At 36.3% G+C, this 21697-nt stretch overlaps 1 protein-coding gene across 10 annotated transcripts in view; it reads right to left on the reverse strand.

Annotated features, from left to right (window-relative positions):
* CCSER1 (coiled-coil serine rich protein 1) overlaps nt 1-21697 on the reverse strand; it is a 723849-nt gene that overhangs the window by 281098 nt on the left and 421054 nt on the right. For 4 of the 10 annotated variants that reach the window (XM_069784577.1, XM_069784567.1, XM_069784549.1 and 1 more), the window contains exon 9: nt 11977-12018. The exons of the other annotated variants lie outside the window; for them this stretch is intronic. In XM_069784577.1, coding sequence (XP_069640678.1) covers nt 11977-12018 — 42 coding nt within the window. The remainder of the gene's footprint in view (nt 1-11976; nt 12019-21697) is intronic. 10 annotated transcript variants of the gene reach the window in all.

Below are 21697 nucleotides of genomic sequence, written 5' to 3' on the forward strand. Positions count from 1 at the left end.
GTGGGAATGCACCCAAGTATGCACAAATAAAAGTTTCATTGAGGGTTACAGTTCTGTCAAATCACTGTAAATGACAAAGACCAAAATAACACAGAACTTCAATGAACATTTCATAGTTTTCACATAGGACTCTTACACAAACCAAAATAGTTTTCCAGTTATTACATTATAATTTTTTTTGTGAAACGCAAAAGCAAAGTCCTATGTATATGGTAAGTGTGGTATCTGGAATGAAAGATGACATCGCTTCTGTTTTGATTTCTATCAGAACTCAGTATCCAGGTGTGAATCAAGAAATGCTAAGATAAACCTGTCTTCAAGCAGATTGCAATACTTTAATAATTAGTTACTGCCATTCTGAATACATTTAATGAAAAAAATGCAACTTCTAAAAGTGTAATCACTTCATAATAGCTCTTTGAAGATGAACAATAATTAGGAAGATTTCAAATCTTAATAGAAATACAAGCCCTGCTATAGTCATGCCAGTTAACCTTACTCACAGTAATACAAAGGTTTACTAGATCCTAACCAGAGAGGGCTATTACTATTATTTTAAAAGAACTTTTTAAATCCTTATAATCCCAAGTATTTTCTTAAACTTTCCACCCCCAAGCTCTAAAAGAGAAAAACTCTTCTGTTTTACTGAGTGCTGTATGACCTTACCAATAAAAAGAGGACTCCAAGCTTTGAGAGCACAGGCTATCTAATCAGAAACAGAAAAGTCACAAAAAATTGAATCTCTTAGTCCACTTAGCTGATGAATGCCAGAGACGGGAAAAGAACCTTAAAAATTGTATCTTCGGGCTTCCATTTATTTGACTGGACCATGCTGTATCCTAAACATTGCCATTACCACTTGTGTATGTATTACAAAATTAAAGCTAAATGTGTACAGGGACATGAGACTACCACAGAATTTCAGGGTAAGGATTTTGCAAATGCACCTGAGTTTTTAACTTTATTTTTCAAAAGCATCTTTGGAAGATGCCTTAAGACATAGCATTAAAGAGTGGCAGATACCTGTTTATGCTGTATTAAAAAATAACATTGCATTTCTTGCATTAGGGGAATTTTTTTTGAAAAATAAATGTATTTTGATTAATTATTTCCTGTTTTATCTGTTGCATCAGAAAGCAAAAGGCTCCATTTTCAGGTGGTACTACAATTTATATTTTAAAGCAATACCTTGTTATTGTTTATTACTATCATTCAGGCATTCAGTAAAGCTGTATATCAAGTAGTCATTTCTTTACTGATTATGTTTCCCATAATAAATCAATGCTACTTTAAGACATAAGTTTATGTACACACATCACTGAAAGTATAGAGGAACTTTTTCTAGTCATCACATCTCTAAAGTAAAAAAATTACAAATCACACTTTCATATATGGCCCAGACATGGCCATGCATGCTTTGAATAATGCAATACAATAAAAAATTTATATGGTCACACTCTATGAATAATATGGCCATAATAAATGATGTCAATCTTAACACTCCCCTCCAACAACAACAAACCCCAAAACCTGAGAAAGTTACTGAAAGGGAGGAAAAAACATGCAGTAATGGAGTCATAAAAACCTTTAAAAGGCTGACACATCAAGCATAGTTATTCATGCAGAAATTATCTCTACAAGTACAGTTCTGAACTTTTAATAAGCATTGTTGTTAGTCTTGATTTGTGTTATGGTTTCATCCAGATGTCGAAGAAGATATCCTAAATTTTATAGTAGTTAATCTAATAAAGAATTAGCTTGCTTTCAACACATACGTACTTAGACATGTAAGACAGCCAACAGACTGCTACACCACCAGTAGGACCACCTAGACAAATACAATCCTGTCCCAAAATATAAGACACCCAACAGACAAGCCTAGGAGACAGTAGTATCCCAATTTGATAATTCAGAAATTGCGATACAGGGGCACTAAGGCTTACACTAGCAAAACACAAAAAAAACTATTAGCGCTATTAACTTGATCTTCCTACAACTATTTGAAGAAAAATAGCCAATAGGTGATTTATTTTTCAAGGTCATGCGTGAAGCCACCTGCAGAGTGGAGTACTGCATAGATCCACAGTCTAAGTCTTATGTCCTATACACAAAAGCAGTCTTCCTCACACCATTAAACTCCAAACACATTTGCTTTAGATATGCATTTCTGGGCTCAGTTATCTTCTCAGAGTCCACAACAGTGAACGGTATTCAGCACAATTACATGCGAGATTACTGCAAAGCAGGACTATCCATTTGGATTCAAAGATCCAACTTGCACACCTTCGATTCACAACATTTCAGCATTTTTCTTCTAAATGGACATCACAGATATGGCAGTGGAATCGTCTTCAATTACAGCTCTCATTTACTTAACTGTACAGTATTAAAAAGCCCCACTGAAGATGTGAAACTGGTTACTGTTCTTTTACACAGCAAATGTTAACCCATCAGCTGTAAACTACTAAATCATCAAGAATAACAAGGTTTTACCTCATTTAAGTTACGCTTTTCCTAAGTTTAGTAGCTGCAAATGGAGATGAGACATGTAAAGCCTCTAATTAAATTGCTTATAAGCCCAGGAAACCAGTGTTCAGCTTTTTTTAGAAACAACTGCAAGTTAGAAAATTACTATCTTAAACCTTAAACAAGGATATAAACATATTTATTTCAAGTATTTGTCTCATGGGAGTAGCACAGCACCTTTTTCATAGTGTAGCGAGAATTAACTCTTCCAAGAACCGAGATTAGGACAAAATGGATTAGATATATTATTCCTGCACTTCTACTTTCATTAAAATATACTGCCACAACATCGCCTCTAGTTCCTATGCTCACGATTCAGCTGGCAGAGTTGTGCTGACACACAAACACAAAACTAACACGAAAAGGAATGCAAACCTATCAACTTTGGTGAACAAAGAAAGCACAGATTTTATAACCTTGGGTTTTTTCCTTTATCCCTTTTTAGAGCAACAACATTTATCACTTTCATGGCGTACATGATTTTAAATGCTGCCAGGTTCTGGATGGGTACACAAACAGAATTTCATGGTCTGTTCCAAAACATCTGTTTTGGAAGGGGTTTTTTTTTCTTTCCATAACTTCTTCCATCTTTTCTTGGTGACTATCAGTATTCATTAAAGGAAAAACTCCCTGGTTACACAAATACATTACAAAATAACAGCCATGTGAAAATCCTGTAGCAGTTACTAACAGATGATTCCTCAACACATTTAATATAAAGTTTTACTGAGGGAAGTTATTTTATTAACATTTGAAAGTATCAAAGGCTCTCCTTAACTTTTTGTTATGTTTCTTTTCCCTACCACATGAAATGCTAACATTACGGACTTTGTCCATCAGGCTTCTAAGTAGAGACGTTTAAGCGCATTGCCGGTCAAATGTTTCTGTTGGTTTGCAGTTTCCCTTCCCTCTCTGCATGCAGGGACATTGGTGGGATGCGATTAATGTCAGTGCCAGCCACTTTGCACATAGATTTAACGGCACGTGCATTAGGCAGAGTGCAGGAATCATTAACTCAGCATACTCCAAATTGCAACTGATGTTTATTGAAGGCTTCTGGCATTAATTAAACCTCACACAGCTAAGCGTTTACAGTAATTTTACAGATTGCTGTCCTGAGGAATGAGATTCACGACTGTGGTATTAGAAGCGTATACTACAAACACAACGAAAGGGTCATTTTCAAGTTGTCCCAGCAACAACTGCATGGGGCAGATTTTGATCATTTGTTGGTCAAATGAATAGGAAAAAACCAAACTAATAGTAAATCAAATAATTGCTGCCACCATGGAAATCAACAAAAACATGTACCAATCCTTGTGATAAATAAAGCTGCAGTTTTATGCACTGATATCAACAATGTATGATCCCTGCATCACTGTAAATACACCTAGCAATACCAAAACCAATCCACAGCTGACATTCTCTGAGTTGTCCATGTGTGACATTACGCCAATTATTCAATAAATTATTTGTACATTTTGGCAAGTATTTTGGATAGAACTATCAGCTTGAGTTTAGCACTGCCAGAATAGGACAGCTATGTGACTCGCTTTTGTCCTGCACTCATACACAGCCCATTAAGTGTCCATATTCATATGCACCCACTGGAAGCGATCACACTGCCTGTCCATCTATTCCTTAATAATAATTTTTTATTACAATTGTCAATACTAACTAGTCCAAGCAGCAGAGTTAGAAAATTAAAGTTTCTGTAAGTTTCATGCTGTCTGGACAGATGCAAAGGGCCTAAGCTGGCAAGGGGCTTCAGCATGAGCTTGAAGCTTGAAGTCAGCCAGATGGGCAGCAGGTAGACAGCTGTGAGCCAGCCACACTGTGCAGCACCTTCGGCCCAGGTAACGGGACCCCAGAAGGATGTTTAGGGGCTGCATGGGAAAGCAGGGCATGGAGAACTACAGGGAAACAGAGGAGACATACACGGTATAGGATTTAGTGGTATTGCTCGTGAAAAAGCTTCAGCCACTACACCAGGCTTTCAGATGCACTGCAACAAAAGGGAACTTTCACCCTTTGTGAACCTGCTCTCAGAGGGAGCCACAGTGTGGGTTTTGCCAGTAATTGACACTGGAAGGTTATTAAAGTAGATACCTTTTTACTGTGAATTTAGGTTCATCACTCATGCCCTCCACTCTTACCCACTCACCTCAATTGAGATACTGCAAATTAAATATGAAGTACATCATATTTAATTCAATAAGACAAAACCAACATGCTTTAATATGCATTATCATGATATTCCAAATACTTTTGCTCATCTAACCAAGGCTCATGAGTAATGTTTGGGAGCTTCGTACTGCTTTGCCAAAGCAGAATAGTTTTGATCAGACAACAAAATTTGCTTTCACTTTCACAATACCAAAGAAATCCAAACCAGCCTTCCCATTTTTGATAACACCTGACAGACTATGACACAGTAACATTCCAGCACAAGACGGGAGAGAAGCCTATCAATCTCCTCTTCTTTCAACCATTTCTTTAATTAATTCAGAAACTTTCCCAATGATGGGAGCTTGACTCCATGAAAGCCGTGTGACTGTTACGAATTCTACAGCAAATCAGTGGGATGCTGGAACTTAGTCGAGCGTTTATAGCACTGACGTTCTGATTTCAACTGATGAAAGTAATGAAATATGTAGCAGTATTTTCATCACTGTATAAAAGTTGTACTCTTCCAAGTATCTGCAAAAGATACTAAAAAATCTTATACTGTATAAGGAAAGTAACCATAACATTCTAGTTTTTGGAATGATGCATACGCACAAAGAAGCTATAGCACAAAGAATCTGAAATAAGTTTTTTCTTACTATTTCTAGAAGCATTACAGGATCATAACAGAAGAATATTGGAAAAAGATCTCTCCTTTTTTCTCCCTTTTAAAAATACAACTTCTCACCATTTAAGGAAATGGTGACTAGACCTCTATTTCCCACTGACACATATCATAAGCAAAACATGTTGCTATGGTCCCCAGAATACTGCTGTAATGAACAAAAAAGACAACTTATAATCATGACCATTAGCAGCTGTCACATAAAACTGTTCAAAGCGGGGAAATAACAATCCAAACTACAATATATTCATAAAAGCATAAGGATTACATTATTTGAGTCTAAAGAAACACCCTGATACTATCTTACATTTTTTCAGACAAAAGAAGAATAAATTCTAATTTTGCCTCAGAAAGCAAGAAATGAAAAAGAGATGAAGGTGAATTTATGGCACTTGAGAAACATTAATAGTCAGTTTATACCATAACATAAATTCAATGCACCAAATAAACCCTCTTTATTGGCTCATAATCAGCCTGTTGGTACACTATTGTTGAAAACTGTTTTGCTGAAATTTTTACAAGTGTTCTTTAATGCTGCCCTAGTGCTGTCTCAGCTCATAATATGTGTCTATTAACAAAAAAGGAGTTGTTTGTAAACGCTGCTTTTAGATAAGCCAGTGTTGCCTAGGAAGATGCCTCATTTCTCAACACATGCTACACACTGTAGTATCTTGTAAAGATGCAGGAGAGAGCTTAATCCTGTCTGCGGGTTGAAGACCAAGGACTCCCTCTGATCTGTAAGTGTAAACCAATAAAGACAGCTTTGAAACAAAAGCACTTTCAAACCAGGCACATTAAAAGATGCAATTAATGGCTGAAGTAGAAGATGGAGGTATAAAACTACAAACAATGTAAAATTGGAGTAGACAAGTGAGCAGCAGAGGTCCTTTGGGGGTTAACAAATAAACAGGTAACAAGCAGTTCAGGAGCTCCCTTGAGCTGCAAAGTGATGGACTGGGGAAGCATTGAGGAAAATATCACATGCTTTCACATACCAGCTTTTCTGTAAGCACCTGCTTGTGGCCACCATTGGAGACAGACAGCTGAAGGGCTGGATAAACCCTTGCACTAATCCAGTACACTTTTTCTTATTTCATATTCAAAAGCCTAAACCAAATTCACTCTGTTTTGAAATACTGCAGTATCAGCCTCCCAAGCACCCAGCTCATACTGTTCCATCAGACAAGAAAACTGGTTGCCTCTACTTTTCATCCAGTTATTCCTTGTTTCTTAATAAGGAAAAGATAATTTGTGTAGATTTTTCCTCCTTCTTCAGTTAAGCTTGTAGTACTAGGAGCTGAGAAAAAAAAATAAAAATGAGCAAAAGCTAACAAACGGCACATCCTGGGAAGAACTTTCTAGCCAACTAATGTAAGCTCAAAGAAAATAGTAATCTCTACGATTACGTTTCAGTAATGTTTGCCACATGGTCTAACAACAGTATGTATTCTCAAACTGGGCGTTATAAAAATAGTCTGTATAGTGTTACTGACTTTGAAAAATAAGCCTTGTCTACATATTTTTATATGCAAATCCAAACCTGACTATACTTTGAAGATCCGGAATCCAGAGCTAAAATCAGGAATACTTAAAGACATAGGGGAAAAAAAAAAAATTATCATAAACAAAGACTAATGTGGCAGATAAGGGTATATTTTATATGATATGGTGGCGGGGTGTGGATGGGAGGGGAATGGGCTATACTTCAGTAACCAAAATCAATGGGCAATGTACAGTGAAAGGTACTAAGTCAATGTTACAATCCATGGGTGATTTTACCAATGCACAATGATGTGATGTTAAAAAAAAAAGTCTCTGCCAAAACTAATACTAATAATATAATCATAAAATAGCTCACTGGTTTGTTTGATCTTGAGTTATAAATATTTAGCAACCGCACAACATTATCCAGGGACGCAGTACTGGTTAGCATTTTTAGAATACAATAACAAGCACCTGTTTAATCTAAAAAAACCCAAAGAACTTATTTTAACCTATAACTCCTTCCACTCAATTTGGAGCTGTATGGCAGCTCTCAATCAATTTTCAAAATTTCAAACTGAAACAAAGTTATAAAACATGTTAAAGAAACAGGTGGTTTATTAACACAGAAGTGAGAATAAAGTCTACAAGAGCCTCTAAATTGCATGCAAAAGCTAGTGGCAAAAGCAATTTAGAATTTACTTTTGAGACCTTGGGGTAGGGTAACAACCTGTGCCTCTACACCATACTGCTGCTACTTGGTTCGGATTTCTGTTTTCTCCAGAACCTTCCTTCAGTGTCCACTGTAACAAGATATCTGTGGATTTAGGAATCACCATAAGACAGATAGCACCTACAATCATTAAGTGTAAGCTATGCAAAAAGCTCAGCCCCCATTTCTGTTTATTGCTAATTTAACAAAACCAAATAAGGTAAAAATCTGATTTTGCTCTGTTCATTAAATGGGTTTTGCAGAACTTAAATCTGACTAAAGCTTATTTTTTTCTATCAGGACATCAATCCATTTGTTTCCCAGTTTCCTATATATTTCCTTGAAACTGAACCTGACTCAACAGACCAACAATTCAGAACATCACTGAACTCTCAGTCAGGTGTATGTGGACAAACTGGTTTAGATTGTTGCATATTTGACATGAAGGTTTGCCAGTCTTCATGTCTTGAGCATTTATGGCATGCTATTCCATTCATGGTAACAAAAAGCCTTATTGCTCAGAATTCAATGATGCATTGACAGTAGGCCATCACATGGCTATTACCAAATTGCATAAAACATGAAATACAAAAGCAGAAAATAAAACAGATTTACTTGAACAAATGTAATTTCAAAGTATAGATATTATCAGAAATGGTAGACTTATCTTGTCTTTTATGGAAAGATACCTGAGTTTTTCATGAGTTCCACAGAATTTTGCAAGCAGGTCATCTTAAACTTTTAGGTTATCCTAGCTATTTGTTTAAGAAATACTGCAGTCAAAATTGACTTGTTATTCAGAAGCTCCACTCTATGTCAAAAAAGTGGCAAGCTTCTTGAAAAGTGATGCAGCGTTCAACGTTTTTAGGAAAAGATGTTCAGTTTATTCTGTATACACTGACTTTTCTAACATCACTTACAGAGACAGCATTTGCTTTTCTATCAGAATTTGCACACAAGCGAAAGTGAAGAAAAAGAGTGACTATTTTTTGAAGTGCCAAAACTGCATCCAACCTGTGAAAGACTTAATTGTTTTTGGCAGCCTAAGTCTCCACTTCTACCACAGGGACTATGGTAGACATTACAAACAGATGAATTTTCCTCGTTTGTGTTCTTCTGAGTGTGTTTGATTTCTATCCTAGTCTTACCTTGTTCTCCTGAGGCACTACAGAGATCTTCCATGGCATTTGATCCTACGTATTCAGCTCAGCTCCATTCATCTGCAAAGTTCTACCTCAGAATGCAATGCTCCATTAGTTGTCTGTTTTATATATTTACCAGTCCTGATGGCAGTCATTATTACATAGTGTCTTAACTAGAAGGAAACCACACCATGTGGAGACCTAGTCAAAGCACTCACACACAAAACACAGCAAAGGAAACAGGCAAGATGAAGAGATCATTAGTTTGTAGGTGGATATCAAAACTGGGGTTATAAGAGGACTACATCCAAACGAGCGCCTTTAGCCCAACAACTGGTCTCCCAGAGGCTCGTGTGGTACCACTGAAGCTTTGCTTGCGTAGGCTGGTGTAGTATGTGTAATCCTTACCTGGTTATAGATAGTGACCCAATAGGGCAGTCTATTCCACTACTGATATGAACCAGGAACTTTCACAGGGAAAAGAGAGGAAAAAAAAACCCAAATCAAACCAAACCAACAACCACAAAAAAGCTAAACAAAATTGCCCATAAAACTTCTCTATGATCAGGATAGTTAAGAATAGGACCCAAATGCTATGAAGGTAAACTTCTGACACAAAATTCTCACTTCTATTCAGCTAAGTTCATTTCCTCTTGTCTCTCATCATCTGCACTAGATATGAGATGACCATCACTTGCGTTCCTTCCTTTCCACTCACGTATTCTCCTAGTAGATCTATTTCTTCCTTACTTGTGCCTTTTCCTGGTCCGTCCTTTCCCTGCTACAGAATGACTAAGAACCTTTGTTCTTTCTCTGCCAGTGAGAGGTTTTCTTGTTCCCTTTAGACTTTGGCTTCCAAATACGAGTGACCCTTAAATCCAAAGTCTATCTTCATTACAACAACTTCAGCTTCAGGGGCAATCACAATTGGCTGCTAAAGTGCCAGGGCTGGCACTCTCTTCAAAGTTCTTACTGAAGAAGTAAAGGTGTCATGGGGAGGACAAAAATGGAACTCACTTCACTGCAAAAGTTATCTTTGAACTGATACTTTATGGCCTTAGAACATCCTGGCACATGAAAATACAAACACATAGCATCTTTGTTATCCTCTTTACCTTTTTTTTTTCCACAGCAAGGGGAGCACCCATTTTCTCCATCACAGAATAACTTACAAACTGCATACACTTGCTTTATATTATATCCTAAATGTGCATCTAGACTTTTAAGTCAAGGTCAGCAATTCTCCAGAGGGCGGGGTGATGCCCCTCACTTTCTGCTTCATCTTCTAACCACTGCCTCACATAGGACATTTTTGTTTCTCCATCTGACCAAACTCCAGGCCAGCAGTGAAGCTGCAGCTAGGTCTGTTTCTGTAGCTGGGACTCCCTGAAATCATCTAGAATACAAGACCTTCTGGTCACACTAACTGCAGAGCAGTATAGCCTCCACCACGCTGCATGGCACCAGTCTTCACCCTACTTTCTTAAACCTTCCCCACCTCCAGAACTCCTCTGCATTCAGCAAAGCAGCACACACAGCTCAGATTTACCAGAAAGCTTGAGCAGACTGGGATGTTAGATAGATAGGTAAACGTGGAGGACATAGTTAACACCACTTGTCAATACACACTCCTGCATTACTGAGTTCTCAAAAGAGAAAATAAGAAAATCCTTTTCATTAACTTGCTGTCCCCGCAGCTGGCACATTTAACGTAGTGGGCTGTCAGAGACACCTAAGAATGCTTTTTGTGAAATGGAGTCCTCTATGGGTCATGTCCTAGGAGCTAGTTGGTATTGATTCCTAGAAACTTAGCTTATCATGACAAGAAAAAATACAGCTCTATGCTGCATGCTGACCCTGCATGGTGCAGAGTGGACAGGACAGAAAAAGACTAAATTTGTTATAAACTTTCACTAAATACATATATATATATATATATATATGCACATTTACATAGGTGAAAAAGATCATCCCTCTGATGGTGGGTGACAGGTGCTGCCTTCCATTGACAGAAGCCATGCACCATTATACCTTCCTGTTCTTGACATAATCCAATTTAAAGAGAAAAACAGTCCTTAAGTTCCAGTCCAAATCTCTTTTAGCTGCAAAGAGACCATTAGACAATCCAGTTGCATATGTATTGCAAGATGACCTTAGCTTTGAACAGTTTTGCAACCTTCTCACATGATGCATATTTGTTGTCACTAATTACTCCATGACTGTGAGCCAGCAGGAGTTGCACTCTGCAGTTGAAGTGACTCCAGACAAGTGGAATGAAATTTTGAGTGTATAAGCAGGACAGAAGTGTATTGCTGCACTCTGCCTTTACTGGTAGAGGTCGGAATTCTGGAAAATTTAGTTGCAGTAGTCCAAAGAAACACTGAAGAATCTTATTTGAATATAACATCAGTATTACAGCAGTCTCAACTACTTAAGTTATACCTGGTAGAGTGTAAGTATTTCTCTTGCACTCTAGGAAAAGCCCAAAGATTCTAAAGGTAATTTAACACACATTTTTAGTAATACATTCTCAGGAAAAAAAAAAAAAAGCTCCAAATCACATTGGCTTTGATGCTACCCTTCCAGGGAAATCTTTAAATTGGACATAATGAGAGATCCAAGGTCAAAAGGGAAAGAGGGAGTTGTGTTGTACCGTACTTCTCTCACGCACCCTTCCCTCTTATATTTTCATTCATTTTGCAGTTCAAAAAGGTAGTCACCAGAAATTCAATGTTCTATACCAATGATTCTTACCAAATTGCCTTGCAGTACAGGTCACACAGTTCATATACTCCCCTCTGTTATGTCTGCTCTTGTGTTTCAACTGACTGCTTTACACAGATGGTTTCTTCATCCATCTCTGAATTTCTGTTCCCTACCGTTCCTGAGTGGTAGTATCAGGATGCTACTCTGCAAAGAACAATAATTCTGATTTCCCCAAGTGTACTGTGTCATTACAATCTGCCAGGTTAGCATATCCATCTTATCACTTCATTCCCTGTCCAAAAAGGAAGCTTCAAAAATCATGTATACCCTTTAGAGTTCTTTTGCAAATGTGAACCATGAGCACAACATCATGTTTTAGTCACAAGCACAAACGACAGAATACTTCACTGCAATATCAAATTAAAAACATTTGTGGAAAATCTAAAGAAAAACATTAACATCTTCCTGCATGCTTGAACAAATATTATTTATGCAATTCAGGATGTCACAAAATTAGTTGTCTAGACCTTGTAATATACTGTGAAACTCCTTCATACCAATGTGGTAGTAGGAACATGTTCCTTAAAATGCTTTGGCACCTGTGGGAAATCAAGTACGGTCAGACATTAGTTCACACGAAATAAACCAGTGATTCAGGTTCCACAGATGACATGCAATAAAAAAAAGTTCATCTATATTGTAGTAAGTTGTCAGAAGATTTATTTTCTAGGTGATAGACAGAATTTTTAGCATTACAGAGATCATTGCCTTCTAAATCCAGGCTTGGTTTTGTTTTTTGAATTGAACAACAAAATATAAACATATTTCCTTCTTATTTGTTCCTTAATAATAACAAACCTTACAAAATGCTGGGCAACGTTTGCTGTATCTCAAAAGGGTAATAGCTTTGCTGAAGTTCAACTTTCTTAGTGTTTTTCTTACCAGATATTCTGTCCTGGGACTTTTTAAAAAAAGTGTTTAATGCTTTATCAAAAATTAATCCATGTAAAATAGAACTTTTTGATTGATTTCTAAGGCCTCCATCCTTCAGCAGCAACTTCTGGCAGGAAGCTGGACATTTCCAAGGCTTAGACATGCTATTCCAAGGATTTAGGTCACAAGGAAATAAATTTTGTGGTTGGCTGAACAGAGGAAACAAAATCTGAACTGCATAACAAACAGTGACTACAATAAAAGCAATATACTCTCATCAGAATATTAATTTCTCCCTCTTTTGGGGGCTGGAGTGGGGAGGAGGGGACAGGAAGGTGGCTCATGTGATGAAATTTTATCACTGCCAGCAGGAACATGAGCAGAAAGGAAGACAGTCTTCACTACGTTACCTCCCACAGGAGTGCTTTCTTTTGCAGCCTTCATTTTCCTTCAAAGTTTTGTAATTATATTTCCATAATTTAGTCATATAAACAATATTATGATTTAGCTACTTCTCCTTAATTCTATCCCATAAAAAGAGCAGATCTGAATTTTTCACTTATCAGTGTAATAGCTGGCTTATTAAAAACATGCGGCAGAACTAAGCGATATTAGGATAGCCTTGCTTTCTGATATTTTTTTTAGAAACAGCTTTTACATATCTCCTTGGGACAAAGCTTCTTAAACAATATGGCTCTCTTCATTGTAAAGTGATTATATCAAACTGAAATTAATATATCTGCTTGATGAACTTGCTTGTAGTTCAAAGACTACATAATGTTAGTTCTGATCTTTTAAATAAAAACAAATTTTTGGTGATCACCTTACGCTATTACTGAAAAAAGACTGTTGTCAATCATATTTCTCTATGATCAGCACAGAAAATTCTGATGCTCAGCCTGAGAGACAGGTTTTAAAGGGATTAAAATTAATTTATTATGAATTACTGTCAGCTAAACTACTCTTCTTGATTAGGATGTCTAGCACTATTTTTCCAAAGCATCCATGCCTGCGCCAAGACTTCTAAAGCCCTTTTTTTAGCAGATGACATACTTGTACAGTTTCATTTTTTTCCTTCTTTGTTTTTTGGTTTGGGGTTTTGGTTTGTTTTTTAATAGAATGCAGCTCTGGATTAAGTTATTAAGCCCATAAACAACCCATTTTTCAAATGCTGGAAGCACCCAATATTTTGTATTAACTTCTGTGAGATTCCCAAATACCAGCTGTATTTGAAGACTTATGCAATTTTCAAGGTAAGGACCCAGAAACCTAACTTTAATAAGGGGGGGGGAGAGAAAAACCCACTTAGTCTCCAAAACTTGGCTGTATGAAAAATTCATGCCCTTAAACCAAAAGAAAGGAGAAAGGGGAGTTAAGTACTTTACTTTCTATAGCATCAGATTAAAATAACATTTATATATTCACAGCATAACATACTGTCACCAACTGAATTAAGTTCTCAAAAGCCAATAAGCAACAATTGTTGTTGTCAACTTGTCAAGTAAAACTAAATTAAATGAAAACCTGAAGCATTAGCACAGAAGTAGAGGCATTTAAAAAATAAACACGAATACAGGAAATTAAGTTGCAGGAAATTAAGGATATTTTTTGAAATATTATGAAAACCATATCCTGGAGATTGCAGAACAGATGCTTTGTGAAAAAACTGATTCCAGTGAACTTAACAGTCTGTTTATTTTTACTTCCGTAAATATTTAGAAGATATTATTACAGGTATGTAACTTTTCTTTTATAGACTGAAGTCAATCAAATAATTACTTAAGTTAATGAATGTACCTTCTATTTCTTATTAACACAGTAACTGTCAATTAAATTCTCTATGATTAAAATGGTGGAAAGAAACAGAATGCAAATGTTTTAATGCAGCATTGCCTTAGGTCATTAATTCATGTTATGGCAACAAGTCTTGAATCTACAAAGGTCAAAGCCAGTTAATGTTGATATAATACAAATACTGAATTTGCACCACATTTGATCTTGGGCACCACAATGTGAATCCAAATGTTATCAACACAAATTGCTACAACAACACCGGAGTTTCAGATGCAAACCAGAAAAAAACCTATACTTAACTTCACACGGGTGACAAAGTAATTTAAGGACCATATTCCTAATACCATATCAGTATTAAAGTGGAAGGATAAACTTGCAAGCACTTGCAATTTAAGAAATAGAGGCTTTACTTTACAGTCAGAGGGATTTAGTCGCTCAATAATTATTGCTGCTATGCATTATTACACAGCGTTAATCATCTAATCACATGATTTTAATGATTTCTTAAGTTCCATATAAGATGACATATCTGGGGAAAAAGAAAAACTCTACCTGGTTTTGCAAGATCAAAGAAATGGGCAAGCAGAAATAAAGTACAGAAGTAGCAAAGAAAAAAAGCTGGGTTTATGTTACAGGAAAAAAGCTTTAAAAAATGATTAAAATAGGTAGCTGGATATTCATGGAACCATGGAAGATGGTGATGAAGGAGATACAGTCATTGCTTATTAACTGAATACATAAAGGTATTCTACCAAGAACACTAGCTGCTAACTGCAGAAAACTCATCAAACTTTGCTTTGTAATAAAGAGTTGCTATATGAACTGGGGTATTTCAGGAGGTCAATACAGGTACCATAGAAACAAGAACACTGTCAATTTAGATCAGAAGACCATATGATGAGAAAGGCATGATTAAAACCTTGACATTCAGTGAAGGAAGAACATAGAGTAAACTGGATTTTCAAAAAATCAGAATTCATTTAAATGTATATGAATACATTTCTTATAAGAAATAGCACTAGTGCAAGCCCCAACTTCTGTCTTAGACAAGCAAGGTAGTAGCCAAATGAAAAACAATACAGGCAAGCAAACTGAATGAACAGATTACTGCCAGCATTTCTTCAATCTAAAGGCTCCATAGGGCTTGCTCGTCAAAGGACAAGTCATTATGTTTGGTATGAACCAGATCAAACTCCTAAAGCACATACAAGTTAGAATTGCCTACCACTTAGGTGAGCGAAAACTGCTGGATCATGTTTTTCAACTTCATATAGAGGTATGTACACCAAGTGCAGTTACAGATAAATTACCAGCTATATGGATTTTGGGTACATATTAAAAAGAAAGTCTACAGACACTTCCAGTACTCGGTATTAAACTTAATGTATTTTGAAGTGTGCCCAGTCTGCTTTTGTTTTCTTTGTGGTAGCTCAATTTAGTGTTTTCTATTAGATAGATATGAATTCTTAACACTAGACTCACATTGAATAGATAGGGAGCAATGACAGCTGCTTTGCATTCCAGGCCTTTTTGAATACTGAAGGACGCATTTTTCTCAGTCAACTAGAAACACAGCTACAGATTAGATATCTCTAGATGCCTAGATTTCTCTTGTTAACTAAGAAATCCCCTAAATGTGGATATCAGCCATACTAACTATGTTCTTTAAAAGCAATAAAGTTTAATGGGATAAATGGATTAGAAATTAGGATCACGAATTATATGAAATACATATTTCTATACAAACATATATGAAAGAATCCAGAAGATCTGGCTATCCAGAAGATATTCTGGTTTTAATTTTCTTCTGAAAATTTGAGACAGCTATACTATTTTTTACTTCCTTATTATACCATATTATTTTTAAGCGAAACTGATTGAACATCCTTTGCTAATCTGTTCTGCACTGTCAAATTTCATTCCTCTAAGCTAAGTTCCACAGAATACATTTAATATATCCAAATAAAGGAAATTTGCAAATCAGTAGGCACCATGTGCATTGACCTTTGCTCTTCTTTTGAATTTGCAGTATGGTTCATTTTAGTCAAGCTGTTGAAACATTTGTGCTATAATGCATCAAATTAAGGCAACCAGCTGTGATGTTTAATTTAAGCTAAAAGTTTATGATCTACAACTACACAATACCTTAGGGAATAACTGATATTTCATGTTACTAAACTAAATGAAGTTACAAAATGGTTACAAACTTCCCCACGTTTTACTCAGAGCACATTGTCATTTAAGCTTTGGGCCTGGAAACAGCGCAAGCATTCAGTCAAACCTGTGTATTGTAGAGAATAAATGAACAACCAGTTCTAGCCTTTGCTGAATACATAGATGCAAAGCTGTCTGGTCTAATGTGTTGCTAGATTACTCCTATATTTTATCCTTCATTATGTGTAATGGAGTTTCTCCATTTGTAAGAAAGCCAGAATTAAGAAAAGTCATTAACTATTTCATCATAATGCACCATTTTTTGCAGATATTGTGTCCAAACAGATACAGTACATAAAGTTGAATAATTGGAATAAAAAACAAAACTAAAAAAAAACCACAACCAACAACCAAGCACTTTCTAGCTATGAAGCACTCTTGAAAGAAAATCCCCTCCAACAATGGTTAAACCATTGTATTGTTCTTGACAATGGCAATGTGTAAAAGGAGAAACAAAGAACACTTTATGAATGATTAAGTAACAATGCCTTTTGGTATGCCTTGAGAGATTAATAAAGGAGAGAAAACCTAAGGTATGGCTATATATCAGATGCAAAAAGTGTGAAAACTAATGTAATGGAAGTTGAAACTTCAGGTTACCCATCTAGAAATGAACAAAGTCAGCTAGAACATTGATATATGGCAAAAACATTGCGCATAGTAACTAGCTCACTACTTTGTTCATCAGCGCTTGGCTGTTCTTTTTAAAAGTGTAAGCGTTCATGTGATGGTTCATAATCAAAGGATACATAAGGCATATGCTCCAACTAGAAAGATACATTGATAACTCTTACTGACAATGACAATGTGCCTCCAGTGAATTACAAAGTTGATTTTCATTTCTTCTAAGGTGTTCTGGGTAGGTCTTTAAACACTTTCTTAATTACAACTGACTAGCAATCTTCTGCAAGAGCCGAAACACCCAGACAACATCAGCAAAACAAAAGATAAGATCTTCGTGCTTACTGCAGCCTTCTGGTAAGAAGCTATGTCATGGGCAAAGAGATTCCAGCACAAGCATGTGCTACAATGGACACAGCTCCACCATAGTGGTGCACTGAAGCCTCTAGTTATTTTTTTCCAAGCACACAACGTATATGAAGGCAGGCAGCTATAGGAAATTTAATTTTGTTAAATTAAGAATTTTGTAGATTAATTCTATTTGTGTTAGTGCAGTCTTCCTTACTGGAAACTGGGAAATTACTACATCAACAAAATCTCTCTACCAGAACTTGCTTCAACTAAAAAGAGGGAGAAAAAAAAAATCTCTATATTTCTTATTACTGCAAGAACAATGAGAAACTCTCCACCTTTAACATCCAGGAACTCCCAGAAATTTTAAATACATGATAATAAAATAGATTCCCACTTTTGTTTCTCTAAATTAATTTTAATCACCACCATGCTTCCCTGCCATATTTCAATCTTGCATGATTGCAGTTGGCAATTTCATCAAAGGGTCATGCAATTGAGAAAGTCATGCTGCTTGAAAGCTGATTACTACTCCAACATCCTTGTGATAAAAACTATTAAGATCTAGTGAAGGATGAAAGCAAGCACAGAATCTGCTGCTTTCAACTACATGCTGTTTGATACCACTCTGGAATCAGAAAAGTCTGCTGTATTAACACTTGAAAACTGGAGATTACCTGGTACAACATAAATGTCTGTTTTCCACAACAATATTTCAAAACCTTTCCTTCAGACTCAGGAAAAAAACCCAAAAATTCAAAATGAACAAAGCCAACCTCAGCCTAAGATGGTTTATAATGTTCTAAACAATTGCTTAAAGGATTTTTGAAGAGACCACCTGGTGCTGAATACTTAGCTTGATATCTAATAACACAATTATGAAGGGACAATCATTAAAACACTCATATAAAAGTTTATGTAAATGATATGCCATCTGTACCGTTTCAAACAAGCACTATAATTTCACAGTGAGAACCAGAAACTGTGAAAAAGCCAAGTACTTTGTGGATACAAGACATTATAAGGCATAGTTCTAATATCTACAACATTTTCAACTGATTACAGTCTTTCACTCAAGCAGACACTAGTTACAACCCAGAGAGGAACAAACACAACCCAACAAACTACAAAATAAAGATCCACAATAATTATACTTAAACACAAAATACTTGACAGTCAGTTCCTCCTTTGTTTGTCTGCCAAATACTGAAGTCAGAATTTCACGTTACTCTGGCAACAGTGAATTAGATCAAGTGCCCGTAAAAGTAGGCTTTCAATCCTGTTACAAGAATACACTACATCAAGAGTTGGGAAAAAAAAAAAACAAACAGAAAATGAATCCATAATTTACAGTTTTCAAGGTCAAAAAAACCTGACTTGAAGCATTTTGTTTTAAAATGCAATTTATTATGCCTAACAAACACCTAGAAAATGTTAATCATGAGTGATTTTGTTCTGCTTTTAACAGTTAATGAAGAGTATTTCAACCTCAGTGGCACTTTCCTTAGTGGCCATGTAAATACCAGCAAAAAAGAACTGAAAGAACAACGCCGATTTCTCTCCTTAAGAACCAGCTGTGTTGGAGACTTCCTGGAGACACTGGCATCTTTAAAGTTCGACCAGACCCTTGTTCATAGATGACCAGGAATGATTTGAGACTGCTGTTGCTTCCAAAGTTTTTCTACTATTTTCTCCCAAAGATACCAAAATAAAAATAATTTTTAAAAAAGGTAAATGAAAATATAGTTACCTGCATACTGAGAAAACAATTTATTTTATTCCATACTGGAACTTCAGATGTGCAAGACTTGCACACAGAGTGGAACTCCTGTTACTATGGCTAGAAAGGGTTCTTTGAGTCAGTGGCTGCCCACCCATCAGTATAACTGCTCAGATGTTTGTGCTTTTTTTTTTGATCACTACAATTGAGTTCCTATGAATATTACTCCCTTATTATTCCAGGTTAGCAAAGTAATAAAGCATTTGTTTAACAATGAACACATGTCAGAATCCCACTTGAATTTCATTTTAGAGTTGACTTCACCTTTTCCTAACCTACACTGATGACCAAAATTGGTGGAACTTGCAGGGATAAGCATTTGAAAATGTAAAACTATCTCACTCTTGTGTATCAAAAATTCTATATGCAGCATGTAACTTTGAAGTGTTGCTTACAAATGGTGGACCTGGTGGAGTATCACTTGAATTTGCATTTTGCAGCCAACATCATAGTGCGTAAAATAGTATTTTCTGTCAGAAGCAACTGAGAACCTGCCAACATTGATAGATGTATGTGTGAAAGACTGGACAATGCAATGAAGAAGTAGCATGATATATCTGCAAAAGTAGTGTATTAATTTATTTTCTATTTTGTCTCGTGGAACAGAAAAACACACACAAGAAAGTTTTCTGGAAAAAGTTCATCTTCTGCAACTTTTACTGTAATATTTTACTGAAGTATTACCTATCAAAGAATACTAGTGTTTTATATTCAGGTCTATAGCAGCTTTGCTGACTGCAGGTTTCGAACCCACTATTCTCCAATACGCTGATTCAGTGTTTTTCCCCCTTGTTTTTCTTCTATATTCTAGAAGGACAATGGTTTTTATAATTTTTAAGACTTACTGTCCTGGTTTTGGCTGGGATAGAGTTAGTTTTCTTCCTAATAGCTGGCATAGTGCTGTGTTTTGGATTCAGTATGAGAAGAATGTTGATAACACACTGATGTTTTCAGTTGTTGCTCAGTGGTGTTTAGACTAAGTCAAGGATTTTGCAGCTTCTCATGCCCAGCCAGTGAGAAGGCTGGAGGGGCACCAGAAGTTGGGAGGGGACACAGCCAGGGCAGCTGACCCAAACTGGCCAACGGGATATTCCATACCATGCGACGTCATGTCTAGTATATAAACTGGGGGGAGTTGGCCTGGGGCGGATCGCTGCTCAGTAACTAACTGGCTGTCAGTTGGTGGGTGGTGAGCAATTGCATTGTGCATCACTTTTTTTGTATATTCCAAACCTTTTTTTATTATTATTATTGTCATTTTATTATTTTATTATTATCATTATTAGTTTCTTCCTTTCTGTTCTATTAAACTGTTCTTATCTCAACCTATGAGTTTTACTTTTTTTTACGATTCTTTCCCCCATCCCACTGGGGGGGGAGGGGGGAGTGAATGAGCAGCTGCGTGGTGCTTAGTTGCTGGCTGGGGTTAAACCACGACACTTACCTTGAAGTTCATTTTTACTAAGGGTATGTGTATAACTTTCTTAATAGTTTTCATTTTGACAAACCACTTAGGAAAAAAAATCCTTATATTTTGTAAGGATAACTATTAAATATCAACAGCTAAGATTTGAGCCCTTTTTGGAGAAGAATGCAGCATGGGAAAGAGGGTAGTAATGCTTGTATTTTTCCACTAATCAGAATATATCTGCTTTACATGGAACAAATGTATGGTTCATGAAAATGTAAGTTCTGGTAATACCAAAAATTATATTGTCAAAGATTTTAGGGTAAACCCATATGAAGAATATTTCACTTTCTCCCCATGGACTATACTACAATCAGGACTGAAAAGACTTATATCATAATCCATACAACCTCCTTCTAAAACACATTAGTGCTGCATTCAACAAAATCTTACATTCTATATATTTAAATTTTTTGCAGAAATTCTGAAGAAACTAGTAATTCCTAATAACTCTCATGTAAAACTGGCCAACAGGCTTTTTAAAGACAGACACAGACAAGATTTACAGCTTTAGAACTGTATCCTGCAGAATAAACTCCTGTGTGGAAAATCCCCTTTTATCCTAAAGTTTCAGGAAACTACCAAGTGCCAAAGTACTTAAGCAGTTCGTACGTTCAGTAAAAAGTCCCACAGAGTAATGGAAACATTGCACTTTCTCTCTTTCAAAGTAAAAGCTTTGCTTGTCTTTGGGCTTTTATTTCTGTTCAAGAGATTAATAAATTACTTTTTAATTATAAGGAAGGCTACTGTTTGGTCGGTATAGAATACGTTTTTTGAAAAAAAGGATTGTCTTCATGGTTGAAAAGCCCTTCTAGACATCAAGTTATTCATTGCAAGCCACTGCAGAAGTGGCTCGCCAAACACAGAAACATATAGCCAAACACAGAAAGCACCTATTCTTCATGAGGAAAAGGACTGGAAGGCTTCAGTAGCCCTTATTGGCCAGCTTGTCACACTTGCTCTTTCTATAGTTCAAGGAGAGCAATAAAGCTCTGGAAAGGAGCGGGAACCAGCTTCTCCACGAGGGACTGCCCAGGAGACCTCCAGCAAGCTTCTGGGGAAGAGGGCAAAAGACACCTAAACCCAGATATGAGCAGTATTGGTTTTGCACACCTAA

The sequence above is a fragment of the Haliaeetus albicilla genome, chromosome 1 (assembly GCF_947461875.1).
Source record: "Haliaeetus albicilla chromosome 1, bHalAlb1.1, whole genome shotgun sequence".
NCBI lineage: Eukaryota > Metazoa > Chordata > Aves > Accipitriformes > Accipitridae > Haliaeetus > Haliaeetus albicilla.